Source organism: Physella acuta, unplaced genomic scaffold (genome assembly GCF_028476545.2).
Source record: "Physella acuta isolate Inbredline_101_S28 unplaced genomic scaffold, ASM2847654v3 ptg001783l, whole genome shotgun sequence".
In the NCBI taxonomy this organism is placed as follows: domain Eukaryota; kingdom Metazoa; phylum Mollusca; class Gastropoda; family Physidae; genus Physella; species Physella acuta.
In genome coordinates this window covers 23,199-38,203 of record NW_026733293.1, presented here as the reverse complement: position 1 = coordinate 38,203, position 15,005 = coordinate 23,199, and the positions used below count along the sequence as shown (strand labels likewise).

At 36.1% G+C, this 15,005-nt stretch overlaps 2 protein-coding genes across 3 annotated transcripts; both read left to right on the top strand.

The window, feature by feature from the left end:
* The first annotated feature begins 411 nt into the window (after positions 1–411).
* Positions 412–5,954, top strand: LOC131930472 (kelch-like protein 21). Of its 2 annotated transcripts, none has more exons than XM_059286978.1 (3): positions 412–460; positions 1,796–1,845; positions 2,963–5,954. In XM_059286978.1, the coding sequence occupies exon 3, from the start codon at positions 2,968–2,970 to the stop codon at positions 4,666–4,668; it is 1,701 nt and encodes a 566-aa protein (XP_059142961.1). In that variant the 5' UTR covers positions 412–460; positions 1,796–1,845; positions 2,963–2,967; the 3' UTR covers positions 4,669–5,954. The 2 variants fall into 2 exon arrangements, with proteins under 2 accessions (XP_059142961.1, XP_059142959.1); XM_059286976.1 differs by having other exon boundaries at positions 413–460; positions 1,796–1,829.
* Positions 5,955–10,315: 4,361 nt separating this feature from the next.
* On the top strand, positions 10,316–14,005 carry LOC131930471 (uncharacterized). Its single transcript, XM_059286975.1, has 3 exons — positions 10,316–10,458; positions 11,247–11,355; positions 13,019–14,005. Exons 1-3 carry the CDS (start codon positions 10,343–10,345, stop codon positions 13,220–13,222), a joined length of 429 nt encoding a protein of 142 aa, XP_059142958.1. The 5' UTR covers positions 10,316–10,342; the 3' UTR covers positions 13,223–14,005.
* Positions 14,006–15,005: the final 1,000 nt, after the last annotated feature.

Sequence of the window (15,005 nt, the reverse complement as noted above, 5' to 3'; positions counted from 1 at the left end):
TTTTAACGGTGTCCGCCCCCCCCCCCCCCCGAAGAAAGTTTACCGCCCCCCCCCGAAGTATTGAAGTGCCCCCCCCCCCCCCCCCCCGGAGAAAAAAGTCTGGAAGAAACACTGCCGAAGAGATGCCTGGAAGAAACTGATTTTCACTCTCGGTCTGCAAGATCGAACGTCTGGTTAGATGCATCATGCACGTTCACTAGTATCTCTGAGGAATTTAATTACCAACATGTGCTTCTGTGTTGATGAAAGTCTTATTCTTATAAATGGTGCCTACTTATGTAAGCATACTATCTGAAGTTTTGTATGAACTGATTTTATAGATTTTACGTCCCTCCCAAAGGGGAAGTAACAGCAACAGGCCTAGTGGAGAAAAATAAAATCCTCCAAATACGTCATTTCCTGGTTCCAAAATGGCGCTGTCGGTTACCACTCGACAATAATAACTAACAAAGACTTGAGGGTAGATAAAAATATTTTAAAATATTGTAACCATGTCACTTTCCTTAACTAAATCTAAATTTCACAAATAGGCGGTATCAAATTTTACTGAGTGAAGTGTATTTAAACTCTAAAGAAATAAAGCAGATTAGACTTCGACTCATTTTTTTTTGTTTCTCACACCTTCAGTGCTCAGTCACAAACTTGTGGCAAAACAATCAAACAAACCACATGTGACGTGTTTTGATTTCTGAGTTACTGTGGGGCTAGATATCTAAATTTCAATCTGCTGCAGCTGATAAGCAGTGGAGTAGATGCTGAATAAACTTACACATTAGCAAACTACAGAGATTAGGCCTAATGTTTTAAGACCAGTCAAACAACTGTAAAAACATCAAAATTCATGGTATCATTATCATGAGATGAGAATGAACAATATTATTTATTCTAATCATCTTAAATCATTTTTTATACAACAGAAAAGTACATAGTGGCGGCTGGCTTACATATTAAAAAATAAATCATGTTTAACTTGCGCCTAAAATGAAGGCCACAGAATTGACAAGAATACTTTCATCTTATTGTTGACATGAATAAAAACATTTTTTTTTTAAATTCATAGCGGGTGTAAAAACAATAAAAATAAAAACTAAAGCCTTATAATAATTAAGAAATTTAATATTTTTAGAATCAGCGTTATAAAAGTTGCAAATATCCAGAGAACTTGAAAATAATTTTTTGAGTTTAAGGCTACATTTCTATTTATTTTCATCAAGCCTAAGTTATAACTGGATGTTTCACTTTTCTAAGACAAACATTGATTGGCTGTACAGGAACTCAGTGATTGATAGTTATTTGTTTACATAAATTTGTAGATAAAGTTTTTAAATAACATAGGCCTAATGCTATTTTAAACCACATGACCTGGTTCTGCCATTTTTTGTTTCCATTTGGTATAATAAAGTTTATGCTAGCCTATCAAATAGTAAGATGTCATTGTTTAAGTCTCCGTTATCATGTGCAAACCAAATTGCTTTTGCCTTTTTTAAAAATTGTGTTTACTTACAAAAAATGCCAAAACGTCAAATACATAGGCATACATTCTTTTTTTTAAGTCTGAAAAAACTAAACAGTTAAAACAGTCAGGGTTTTATAACCATATTAATTTTAATTACACTGCATGATTTAAAAAAATATTTGATGGGCCTCCCAGATACCTTTGAGACTATTCTCACTTGTGTCCATTAGAATTTGATGACAAATTGCAATTTGATTACACTTAGTTGCTAGTTCTGTATTTGATTTTTGTTCTTGACAATTACATTTTTAACAGTGCAAGATATCAATTTTTTTTCAGGTGATGCCGCTGTCTGTCAAAAGTTATACTGAAGGTAGGAGAGAGTCAAGGTATCTTGCACAAATTATATGACACAAACGATTCAGGGATTCGGGGGGGGGGGGGGGGGAGTAGCTTACTATTTCTTATTTGTAATGGGGATGGTATTGAGAAATGTTACTACAATTCCTTTTTATTTTAAAAATCTTTTAATTTCCTTAAATATGAATATACATATGTATTTATGTATACACATTCTTTCTTTCTAAATAGTAGTTAGCTTTATAGTATAGTATGTATGTAGTCTTTTCTTAGGCTATACATAATTAATTGTGACAAAACTGCAGAAATTTATTATTAATGTTTATAGCTATAATCTTTAACCTTTAAAGCTTATAAATTTCTTTCAAAGCTTCTCAAGACTAATGTGTAACCAAAATTTCATGCATGACAATCTATTAACTAATAGTGATGGTTCAAATTCTTTATCAGTTTTAAAACAATGTGATCTTAGATCAGTTGTCTACCCTAACCTCTTGGCAGAATATTTAAATCTAAGACCATATATGTCTGTGTATATCTGTTTTGCGAAACAAGAAGAAATATCAAATGTTATTATGTTAAAAAAAGTACCTAATAATTTCATTGATGTTATAATCAACTGACTCTAGATAAAGATTGAAGTGATAACCTTTATGTATTAAATCATCAATTGCCAATAGTGAATAATACATATCTGAACATTATTGCTTAAACTTAATTTTCCCAATATACTTTGATCCTTAATAATTAAAGTTCTTCTTCGTTCTTAATTTTTGGTGTTAAAAGAAAGTATATGTGTCAACTGGTTATGCACCATTTAGGCAGTTGACTCTAATTTTAGCCTACTTTTATCAAAGTTCTAACTACCTAATGCTATGTTAAGTTTTTTCTGTGTTTTGTGGGCTGGCCAAAAAATGTTAAAGTTTTGTGTTCTATAATATGTGCATAATCCCTAATATACAAATTACATGACTAAAATTGTGTGAAATAAAAAAGATTGTTTAGCTTTTTTGTTAAATTATTTTAAAATTATTATTAAAAGCTCAAAAAACAGATTAAACTTACTCAGAGAGATTTTTTTTTAAGGGTTAATGCAACATGATTAACATAACATGTCAAGAAAATGTTTTAACTTTTTTTTTCCAGCCAACATGGTGTCACATATCGTAAAAGAAACAGAGTATGGCCAGAGCATGTTGGTAAAGCTCAATGAATTCCGTCAAGAGGCTTTGTTTACTGATGCAATTATTTGTGTGGGTCAAGAGGAATTTCCATGCCACAAGAACGTCCTGGCGGTTAGTTCTCCCTACTTCCAGGCCATGTTTACCAGTGACCTAAAGGAGAGCCGCGAGAACAGAATCTGCTTCAACGAAGTTTCCCCCTGGACTCTGAAACTCGTCATTGATTACGCTTACAGTGGTAAGATTGAAATCACATCCAGCAATGCTCAGGAAATGTTGGCAGCCGCCTGCCTGTTCCAGTACCCGGCAATAGTTGAAGCTTGCGTGGAGTTCTTGATCCAGCAACTGCATCCTTCCAACTGCCTGGGTATTGAGTCTTTTGCTCAACTTCACAGCTGCACTGATCTGCAAGATAAAGCCAGGCAGTACGCTTTGGAAAATTTTCTCTCACTTGTTGAAAATGATGAGTTTCTTGATCTCCCAGTGGAGAGGTTGATAGAGTACGTGTCTAACGATCTCATTGATGTTAGGAGTGAGGAGGACGTCTTCAACGCAGTCATCAGGTGGATAGAATTTGATTTGGAACAGAGGGAGCTGCATCTGTGTAAGCTGTTGGAACATGTACGCTTGACTGAGATGAATCTTAAAGTTGTTGAACACAATCCTCTAGTGAGTGCCTCTGAGAAATGTTTATCTTTAATACAGGAAGCTGAGTTACTAAAGCAATCATTCCATGAGCCGCAAGCAGGCAAAAGACGAAAGAGCATGCAGGATATCCTGATTCGCCCTCGACCTTCCACTGTTGCCAAAGAAATGCTAGTGGTGGTAGGCGGTGGGGGTGAAGACTCTACCGCTGTAAGTGTGGAGAGATTTGACCCTGATAAGAAAAAGTGGTCGAATCTTGAAGAACTGCCGGAGGAAGTGACACACTTCAGCGTGGCAGTGTTAGCCAACTGTATTTACGTGGCAGGGGGGATCAGTAATAATAAAATCATAGCCAAAGTTTGGAAGTTTGATGTCGTGGAGAGGAGGTGGCAGAAGGTTTCGTCCATGCTCAAACCTCGGGCAAAGCATGCCGCTGCCATACTAAAAGATAAAATGTACGTATTGGGTGGGGTGCGATACGAGGGCAAAATGCTAACGGTGGAGACGATTGAATGCTATAACCCAGTGAGCAATACGTGGTCAGCTGCTGGGAGAACTATGTTCCCACGTAAGGAGTCGTGTGTGGTTCCGTACAACGAGACAATTGTAGAGGTTGGGGGCTTAAAAGGGGAGGACGCGGCAGATAAAGTTTTAGATAGCTATCACATTGTGGAAGATACTATCCGACCCAGCGGAGAACAGTTCGTTCTGCCGGAGAACATTCAGTACGCTAAAATAGTTGTCATCAACACAGTCTTCTACATCATCTGGGAAGATTCAAACAAGATGATTGCTCTCAATGCTCAGAAAAGAACATTCAAGCCCCTGCCGAGTATGAAGTATTGCCGAACTTTCAGCGGGGCGACGGTGGTGAACGGTAAAATCTATGTGGCTGGGGGGCTGGTCAATTCTAAGCCCACCAACCTGGTGGAGTGTTTTGACCCCAACACGGAGAAGTGGACCGAGGAGCAGCCCATGATGGAGGCTAGAGCTCATCATGGTTGCATCACACTTAGAATGTGTTAGTGTTCTTGGTGAATTTCCTTGTGACCTATGTGAACGTGGAGTATTATCTCAGATAGTAAGCTTGCTAATCAAACCTGGGAGATGGCATACAGTGCTCTGATACCTTGTCTTTGCTCATTCACCAAAGAGGAAGTTGATGTTCATATTTATTGGAAAATAATTTGATATTTTAAGTTGGGTTTTTTTTCCTTTATATTATTTAACATAATGCTATTGCAATATATTGTATTTTTTTATGACACTGTTTCATAATTATAATTTTTTAATGTATTTGAATAGCCAAGCAAAATCTCCAATGCTGTATGAAATAAGTTATTTTAATTTAAAATATTTTGGTGATACAGCTAGTCATAAAAACAACTGATTGTGATACAAATAACATTTTTTTTTGCGTGTGTTTATCAGAACACATTTAGTCAATTTAAAAATCATTTTGAGAATTTCTGTAATTCCTGAATTAAATGTGTTGATTTTTAATTACGAGAAAAACAAGTCAGTCAAATTTTGACCTACACCCGACGAATTATATGATATTGTCCATTTTAGGATGTTGCAGTTGCTATGTCTTGTACACCATGGGATGCTTACCATACTGATATTTCCATTCAAGTGCCAATATTGGGTCATCACTTCATGTCTGGTCATTTGGTCCTTCTCTTTTCCGCGCCCCCTCCCCACCCCCCCAGAGCGTTGGTTGGTTTTCTTTGGACTGTCTGAACCCCACCGTTGGTAGCGCGAGTTGAGCTGTGTACCCCAAGCCTTTACAACTGCTGTCTCATTGATTCTTACTCTGCCTAGTCTACCATCAAGTTTTGATGCAAAAAACTGGCTAGTCTACCAATACTACCATCCACTTTTGCTAATTGTTAACTGGCTAGTCTACCAATAATAACCATCCACTTCTGATGCCTATTATCTTCATATTATTTGAACACATTGGTGTCTGTAGACCACTCTCTCTTGTAGTATTTCATTGTAGTGAATGTCTATGTAACGTCATTGTACACATGCATTTGTCTAGGCTGGTATGTTGACTATCACATTAGGCTTGTGGCAGCCGTAATGTGCTTTTTAATAACACAATACGTCTTTGTTACTGTTATGTTCACAACATACATGCCTATGTTATGGTCATGTGCACCTACATTGCTATGGTAGTGTACACAACATACATTGTTCTGTTGATTCACCAAACGTGTGTCAGTAATCCATTTACATAACAATCATTCCCAAGCCAATAACACAACACATGTCAGTGTTATGTTGGTGTATGTCTTAATATTATGTGCAAGGTTATGTTGGTGTATGTCTTAATATTATGTGCAAGTGTATGTTGGTGTATGTACTAACATTATGTGCAAGGATACACTCCACACCTGCTGTGATGCAGTGCTGTTATAGTCTCATGCTGTTCTGCTTGTTTGTGTTTGTATTCCATGTCTGTCTACAGGGAAGTACTTGCTAATTGCCTAAATCAATCAATTAGCTCTTCATTTCACTGTCACCCTACCTTCTTTAAAGAATTGGTTTATGTTGTAAATCCTGATGCATAAACCAATCAAAACTGTGAAATAAATTAATTTTAATATACACTTGTTTTGTACCTTCCATCATCTTGTAGATTACATTGTTTTTTTAAATTAACATTAATTTGCTTTGTAATGCGTTTTGATTAATGAAAATATGTATCAGTTATGTATCGCTCTCAGCATCTATCATGAACATAGTACGGGAAAGCTGCATACATTATGTGTATATGTACAGTTAAACAATGTCACAAGGTATGTGCTGTCATAAATGATATTTTTATTAGCTGTAATCACTAACTGCATAAATTATGTGGGAATAGTGTGTGCTTTTGATCTATAAATAGCTCTTCATTTCTTACTTAAAATTATTTATACTCGTGAACTTAGTTTTTGTTTGTTCACAAAACTTCTCCACTTACATTGTACCAGTTTGGTGTTGGTACAAATAGAGCAGAGATTTTTAAAAATTTTACTCTCACAATATATGCAACTAGTCTAAGAAAAGGACACAAGCAACAGTTTCTAAACCAGTACATGGTGGTAGAGAAATACTTCTCCTGTCCAGACAACATTTGATCCATAAACTAGTACACGCTGGGGCTCACCCATTCATGATGTCCAGGATTTTAAAGTTATTTTTTTTTCAACTCAGTCAACATTAAACATATCATCAATTTTTTATACAATTAAACAAAAAAAAATCAAAAAAATGCAAAATAATGGCCAAGAATGATTTTCTAACATAATTTTTTTAAAATGCAACTGTTGTCCTACTTTTTAAACAGCCCCCCCCCCCCCCCCTTTCTTCCAAGTCAGTGCTCCTCTGCCCTTGTGAGTGACATTGTTTTTGGACAACCCCTCTGCTGTTTTATCAGACAATCAAAATATTATTTTAAAATTCAAAAGTATTTAGTTAAGAAATAAATAATGAATTTTCAGCATTAGTACTTTGGCAAAAAATTAATGCAACGCAAAATTTTTAAATACAGACATAATCTTCATAACTGTCCCTTGAATAATTTTTTTTTGTTGGGGGGTATTGTAGGTCAGTGATTTGTAAATCAAACGAGAAATAGAGGAGAATACGTCTTCTCCTCAAATTATGGAGCATGAGGTGTGGCTTGACTAGAATACGTAGCCTGTGCAAAGTGGTGCTTGTGTGTTAAAATATTTCATAACACACTGTTAACATTTGTTACTTTCTGCAATGTACTCATTAATTAATGTTAAGTCTTTAAAAAAGAGCATTTTCTTTCACTCGAAAAGAATCAGCAAAATGATCTTACATATTATAAGTTGTTTTTTTATTTTTTTATTTAATCTTCCTTCTGTATCCAGTGTAAAATAATTGAGTAGAAAATGTTTTTTAATTACTAATACTTTTTTTGTTTTCTTAAAACCCCTACATAGCTTTATTTTTTTTTTTTTTTTTTAAAATACAGATGCTTGAAGCACTTATATATTAAGATCAGAAATAAAAACACATCTCATTTAAGTCCTTGCTTCTGATAAGTGAAACAATGTGTAGTTTTTAATATTTTGATTAGTAGTCAATTACATTTTTTTACTTTAAAAAACTCTCCATGATCTTAATTAAAAGGCATCTGAAAATACTAATTGACAGCCTATGATTAGTTATGCTTGAGGAAAAGATTTTAAAACCTGTATTGCTCATCTTTATGGCATTGTAAAAATGTTAGGAATGGGGTTCTATATGGAGAATGTGAGATGGGGGGTGTTTTATGTAGAGGTGTGTGTTGAATTGTACCATGTTTTAAATGGTATAAATAAATTGTAAGTCACAGTTATACTACCCCTAATACTGTGTATCAAAGTTTGAGTTAGGGGAGGGGGTGTTATGGTTATAGAGTGTCATTAATGAAAACTGGAGTCATAGTTACACTAGGCTTGTGTATCAAAACAGATGTGTAGAAGGGAGGTTTGTTATATTTATGACCTATTTTAAAGATTTTAATTTGAAAAAGACAAGCAACACTTGTGTTAGCCGAAGTTGATACAGAAATTTTTTTTTTTAACCCTTAAAATAAAACTCATAAGCCTTCAGGCATTTCAATTTCTTCACTTAGAATAATGTAATAAATAGTACGTTTTACTTATCTTAATATATTTGCTGCTCTGGTTTTCAATAAACTGTCAATGACAGTCGTCAATATACATTATCCTCTTGTTAGAAGTGATTTTTTATTTATCACCTTTTTAATTTTTATGGGTTGGAATGTCTCACTTATCAAACAGTTGTGTAGGTACTGCCATTAATGTGCTGATGTAGCGTTAACCTTTACTACTGTAGGTGATGTGGGCATCTGAATCAAGTTACTCATTTTGTTTGTAAGACATATACCATGTGTGTCTAACATAAATGTATTATATATATATATATGCATTTTATATATATGTATATATATATATATATATATGTATATATATATATATGTATATATATGTATATATATATGTATATATATATATATATATATATATATATATATATATATATATATATATATATATATATATATATATATATATGTATATATATATATGTATATATATATATATATGTATATATATATATGTATATATATATATATATATATATATTATATATATATATTTACATACACACACATGCACATACATATTCTGACGTGTGTACAACTTGAATTTGAATAATGATGGTGTGACAAAAAATTGTTTTCTGCAAAACTGTGAAAAGGCTAGCAACATAACAATAAAAATGATATTACGACAACTGATGCCATTGTGTTGTTGTTTGTATATTGTTGGCTGTATATCTATGTGGACATGAGTCTGCAGCCCGATGGTCGTTTGTGCGATGATAAAAATATTAAGAATGCAATTTCTACTAGGCTTTTCTTTTGTGAAGTTGTTTAGTAAGGGGAAGTAACCAAGAGTATTACAATAATTTTAAAGTATTCTCACAATAAGTTGCATAATATAGATGTTGGCGACACTATTTCAACACCATTCCGCTCCCCATCATCACAATAAGTCAGACCCACGACCCATTAAATTTTATTACGACACTTTTCAGCCTACAACAGCTGTCAAACTGCAGTTTGTTTTTTACAGATGTTTTATTTTTTCTAAATTGTAACTGGCCTCGATTAGGTATATCGATTAACTGAATTGTAATTTACACGTCATTATAAAAAAATGAGAAAATAACTTCTTAAAATCAGCCTACAAAATTCCCTTTTAAATAAAATATTATGTTACGCTGTATGACCCCCCCCCCCTCCCATCCCCACCCCTCTCCACTTCTCGTTAAAAGAATCCAACCCCTCTCCTCATTCCTAGGAGGCAGATGTCATTAATGTTCGGGTAAAACCTTAGTTTAGCGTCGGAAATTATCGGGTAATGTTTGTTGAGTTTCGGTAACTAGAGTTACGGTAAACCATGGTTTATTTGACCATTGAATTATAAATAAATTGAAAGTCGATTGTAGTCAATTAATGCTTTAATTTTTTAAGTTTAATCGACAAAAGGAAACAAGAATAAATATGATAGTAGATTTAAATTAGTAGATCTAAAAATAAAAATAAAACATATATTAATATAAATATAAATAATGAAGTCAAATGTAATAATTTAATGTTATTTGGCTTGCAGCGGATTTGCGACCATTAATTAATTAATTAGATCTAGATCTAGCTAGATATCTAGCTGCTAGGCCAAGTAAAAAAATCTAGAGTACGAAAATAGTAAAAATGATTACAAAAATAAATATATCCAAATTTTAAACATTCTGTATAAAAATAAAAGATGACGCAGAATAAAGTATGGTTTACAGTACTTCCGGTGAATTCCGGAAGTGTGTGACAGACTTTGGCATTGTTTTACTGTTTTTTTTTACTGCTATACGATTCCGGAATAATAACCGACGCTAAACTAAGGTTTTACCAATGTTCGACCCCTTGGGGACACATTTCATAATCGATTTGAGAAAAATTGAATTGATCTAACACTATTTAAAACTGCGAAAAAAAACCAGTTCACTAGCACCATTTTGTGTCCAATTGCACCATATTACAATGCACCACTCAGCACCATTCAGCACACGACACCCAGCCTGTAGTCACCATTGAAAAAAAAAAAAGAAAATGGATCCGAATTCAATGATTCCAGCGACCAGTGGTAATAAACTAGACGACAGTGTGGAGATGGAGAATTCATTTGTGTGTCGAAACGATGCCAAAGCCCAAGACGTCTGCGGCAGGTAAGCAAATGGTCGTCTGTTAGTTGGGTAGCCTAGCAAGCGAATGCAGTTCCTTTTTGTCACGATGCTATGGGCGGTGTTTGAATCTTGGTCAATGTTGGGATACTGTAATAGCTGTCTCTTTATAACTGTCAGGAAGTTAATGATTCTCTGAGTGGCGTTTAACTTAAGTAGCCACACTCACCCTTCAGTGCCACCCCCACCCTGAAAAAAAAAATTTCTTCCTGTAAATATAATTTAGTTCTGTATTTTAATTGTAAGGGGACGGAGTCTAGGTTGATTCACAAGAAATTATTTTTTTAGAGTAGTTTCCCTTTAAATGCAAATTTTACGTATTACTCTTGTTATTTTTATTATATTTACTAATCAGTTTTCTCAACAATTTACCATTAAAACGTCATTAACATCTGTCTAAATAAGTTTTTACCTCCCCCCCCCCAAACATCCTGTTAAATGTTATCAGCACAATACATATCTGCCATAATATCTGTCTTAACGTCTGTATCTGTTTTATGGAATTCCTTTCACAATGTTTGTATTCATCCTAATTTATGTTATAATCTTTGTGCTTATCTGTGTATTGCACAGTCTGTAATTGTACGGAAGTCTGCCTATAGGTCTGTTTTTGTGTCTTCACTTAACTACGTGTTGTAAACAAACGACTCAGAGGGCATGAAAGTCAATCTCAGTGACAGAAATAAATGTGTATGTGTATAATGCTAGCAACCAAATTGCGTCTTAACTAGTCACTGTTCCCTCCCGCCCCCCCCCCCCCCCCTCCCCAACAGGATGGGCCCTGGGTGTGGCCACAAACTGGAGCCTGCCAAACGTCTGCTGATTTCTCACCCCGACGCCGCGGAAGCTTCTAGACCAGACTGCTACACGCTGGGTCTAAAGGTGAGACCGGTGGCTATTGTTTTGGCCATATATGGGTTGGCCGAATATGGGTTGGCCGAATATGGGTTGGCCGAATATGGGTTGGCCGAATATGGGTTGGCCGAATACGGGTTGACCGAATATGGGTTGGCGGAATATGGGTTGGTCGAATACGGGTTGGCCGAATATGGGTTTCTGCTAAACTGGTACGCCAGTGTGTCTCAACCACCATTGCTGTGAGGGCTAAAGTTATCGTACAGACAGTTTAAGATAACCCAGGAGTATGTTGAAATCGGAATCATCATCATCACCACCATCATCATCACCACCACTACCATCATCACCATCATCACCACCACTACCACTAACATCATCATTATAACCATCATCACCACCATCACCATCATCACCACCATCACCACCACCACTACCATCTCTATCATCACCACCATCACCTCCACCACTACCATCTCATCATCATCGCCACCACCACCACCACCACCATCATCATCACCACCACCACCACCATCATCATTATCATCATCATCATCATCATCATCACCACCATCATCATCATCATCATTAAGATGACTGTCATAAACAGTGCTATAGACCCCATCTATGGCACCGAGGCACCTCACCAGTATATTCAGTTTGTGAAATAGTAATACGAAGGGATCGTGTGGTCAGCACTATGTCCAGCCATCTGATATACGTCTGGTACACCAAATCTAAATAGACTCTGAGACTCCCTATAAATTCGATCCCTGTACACAGTCGTACGCTCTACTAACCGACCACCCCATTATATGGTAGTGATCAATACAATTTACATATTATATTTTAAACCTATCAATTTTTTTTTTCATTTAAATATTACCAAAACTGACTTGGTAATCCGAACTTTTCTCCCCCCCCCCCCCCCCCCCCCAGGGTTATGGCCGAATATGGGTTTCTGCTAAATTGGTACGCCAGTGTGTCTCAACCACCATTGCTGTGAGGGCTAAAGTTATCGTACAGACAGTTTAAGATAACCCAGGAGTATGTTGAAATCGGAATCATCATCATCACCACCATCATCATCACCACCACTACCATCATCACCATCATCACCACCACTACCACTAACATCATCATTATAACCATCATCACCACCATCACCATCATCACCACCATCACCACCACCACTACCATCTCTATCATCACCACCATCACCTCCACCACTACCATCTCATCATCATCGCCACCACCACCACCACCACCATCATCATCACCACCACCACCACCATCATCATTATCATCATCATCATCATCATCATCACCACCATCATCATCATCATCATTAAGATGACTGTCATAAACAGTGCTATAGACCCCATCTATGGCACCGAGGCACCTCACCAGTATATTCAGTTTGTGAAATAGTAATACGAAGGGATCGTGTGGTCAGCACTATGTCCAGCCATCTGATATACGTCTGGTACACCAAATCTAAATAGACTCTGAGACTCCCTATAAATTCGATCCCTGTACACAGTCGTACGCTCTACTAACCGACCACCCCATTATATGGTAGTGATCAATACAATTTACATATTATATTTTAAACCTATCAATTTTTTTTTCATTTAAATATTACCAAAACTGACTTGGTAATCCGAACTTTTCTCCCCCCCCCCCCCAGGGTTATGGCCGACCCCACCAACATCCCCTGTACCAGACATCCAATGCTGTCTACGGGCGTCTGGCCGCACCCCCGGGCCTGAACAAGAAACGGTTCCCCCGCAACACCAAGTTCACCACGGACATATGGAAGTGTGGCATCTACGAGGACATGCACATGTGCACGGAGGTGGAGTCTGATGCTCTCTACGTCCCGAGGTCATAGGTCATCGGTCGACAGGTCATTGTGTGACCAATGTACGTCCCTTAGTCATAGGTCATCATTTCATAATAGGACCCGTTCAGGTCTCTGTTACAGGTCATTGGTTCATCGTAAGACGTACTTCGGTCATAGGTCATTGATCGATAGGTCATTGTGAGACCAATGTTCGTCACTTAGTCATAGGTCATCATTTCATAGTAGGACTTCTCCAGGTCTTTGTCACAGGTCATAGTCATAGGTTTATTGTTAGACCCCTCTACGTCACTCGGTCATCGGGCAATAGGTCATTAGTCATTGTGAGACAAACGTACGTCCCTTAATCATAGGTCATCATTTCATCGTAGGATTCCCCTAGGTCTCTAATAGAAGTCAATCGTTCCTCGTAAGACGTCCCTCAGTTATAGGTAATAGGCTTATTGGAAGACCCCTCATCGACCCTTGGTCATAGGTTCATAGGTTATAGTTTAATTTTCAGACCCCTGTAAGACCCTTAGTCATACGTCATGTCATAGACACATTGGAAGACTCATATATGTCCCTCAGTCATAGGTCATAAAGTCACTGTAAGATCCCCCCCCCCCCCCCACCAACTCACGCCCCTCGATAATATGATATCAGCTCACTGTAAGACCCTAGTGTGTTCCTCGGTCAAAGGTCATAGGTCAAAAGCCCAGTATCCCACACAACCCAAACGTTGAATTTCGTATGATGTCTATGTGGGGACAAAAAAAAGCAAGAAAAAAACTCTAATATACTACGACATTTTTAATAATATAATTATAAATCATTTTAAACAATACAACATTAGTTCCTTTACATATGTCTCATATATTTTTTTGTTGTCTTTTTGTTTATTTCTAAATGTATGTGTGTTAGGTTTTTGATGTTTAAATTGAGTTTTAGTGTGTTGTATTCGTTATGTGTATGCTGATCTAGTTGTTTGCTGTGGAAATGTATTGGGCTGAAATGAGATTAACATACATTTTTTTTTAAAAGTACATAAATCTACATTTTGAAAAAGTACATAGATCAAAATTTTGAAAAAAGTACATAGATCTGAATTTTGAAAAAGCATAGATCTAAATTTTGAAAAAGTATAGATCTGAATTTTTAAAAAGTACACAGATCTAATTTTTAAAAAAGAAAGTACATCGATCTACATTTTTAAAAAGTACATATATCAAATATTACAAAAACTACACGAATCATTCACGACATTGGGCCAGATTTGGCTGGACTGGTTCTTTATATCAGTTCCACAGTTGACATAAACATGGCGATTCGTTTATAAGACTTTTTTTCTTAGCGGAATAGGAGTTTCTTTGCCGAAATAGCACTGTTAAAAGATAGAAAACTCCAAAATCAAAACTGCTGCCTTGTAGTTTGTTCTTGATTGGACAAAGGCTATGGAAGCAAATCCAAAAGAAAAGAAGACTGAAATTTGAGCCAACCGCCTATATGTTGCATAACAAGTTGACACGTAGTACTTCAATGTGTTGGAGGAAATCTATTCCAACATTACAATTAAGGACTAAGAAGAAAAAGAAAACAGTAGTATTGAAACGCGTTATTCTATGTGGGTTATACAGACATGGGGTTTTAAACTTTTTAAATTAAAACCTATTACTTCAAAAATGCATTAAACGTCTAAAATGTAGTTATTTAAAAAAAAACAATCTCATATATTCGGTCAGACCTCTATTTTGGTATTTCATGTTTTTGACTCCATAAGTTGGGCCTGGGGTAGTTATCTTACCCCTACATGAAAACTTATGAGAAAAATGTA

What these genes read in the sequence shown, in the direction of transcription:
- LOC131930471 (XM_059286975.1), top strand. Translation starts at nt 10,343, where the DNA reads ATGGATCCGAATTCAATGATTCCAGCGACCAGTGGTAATAAACTAGAC. An exon ending in GCCCAAGACGTCTGCGGCAG is followed by an intron (nt 10,459 to 11,246) that starts GTAAGCAAATGG and finishes CCTCCCCAACAG; the next exon opens with GATGGGCCCTGGGTGTGGCC. An exon ending in GCTACACGCTGGGTCTAAAG is followed by an intron (nt 11,356 to 13,018) that starts GTGAGACCGGTG and finishes CCCCCCCCCCAG; the next exon opens with GGTTATGGCCGACCCCACCA.
- LOC131930472 (XM_059286976.1), top strand. Translation starts at nt 1,799, where the DNA reads ATGCCGCTGTCTGTCAAAAGTTATACTGAAG. An exon ending in TGTCAAAAGTTATACTGAAG is followed by an intron (nt 1,830 to 2,962) that starts GTAGGAGAGAGT and finishes TTTTTTTTCCAG; the next exon opens with CCAACATGGTGTCACATATC.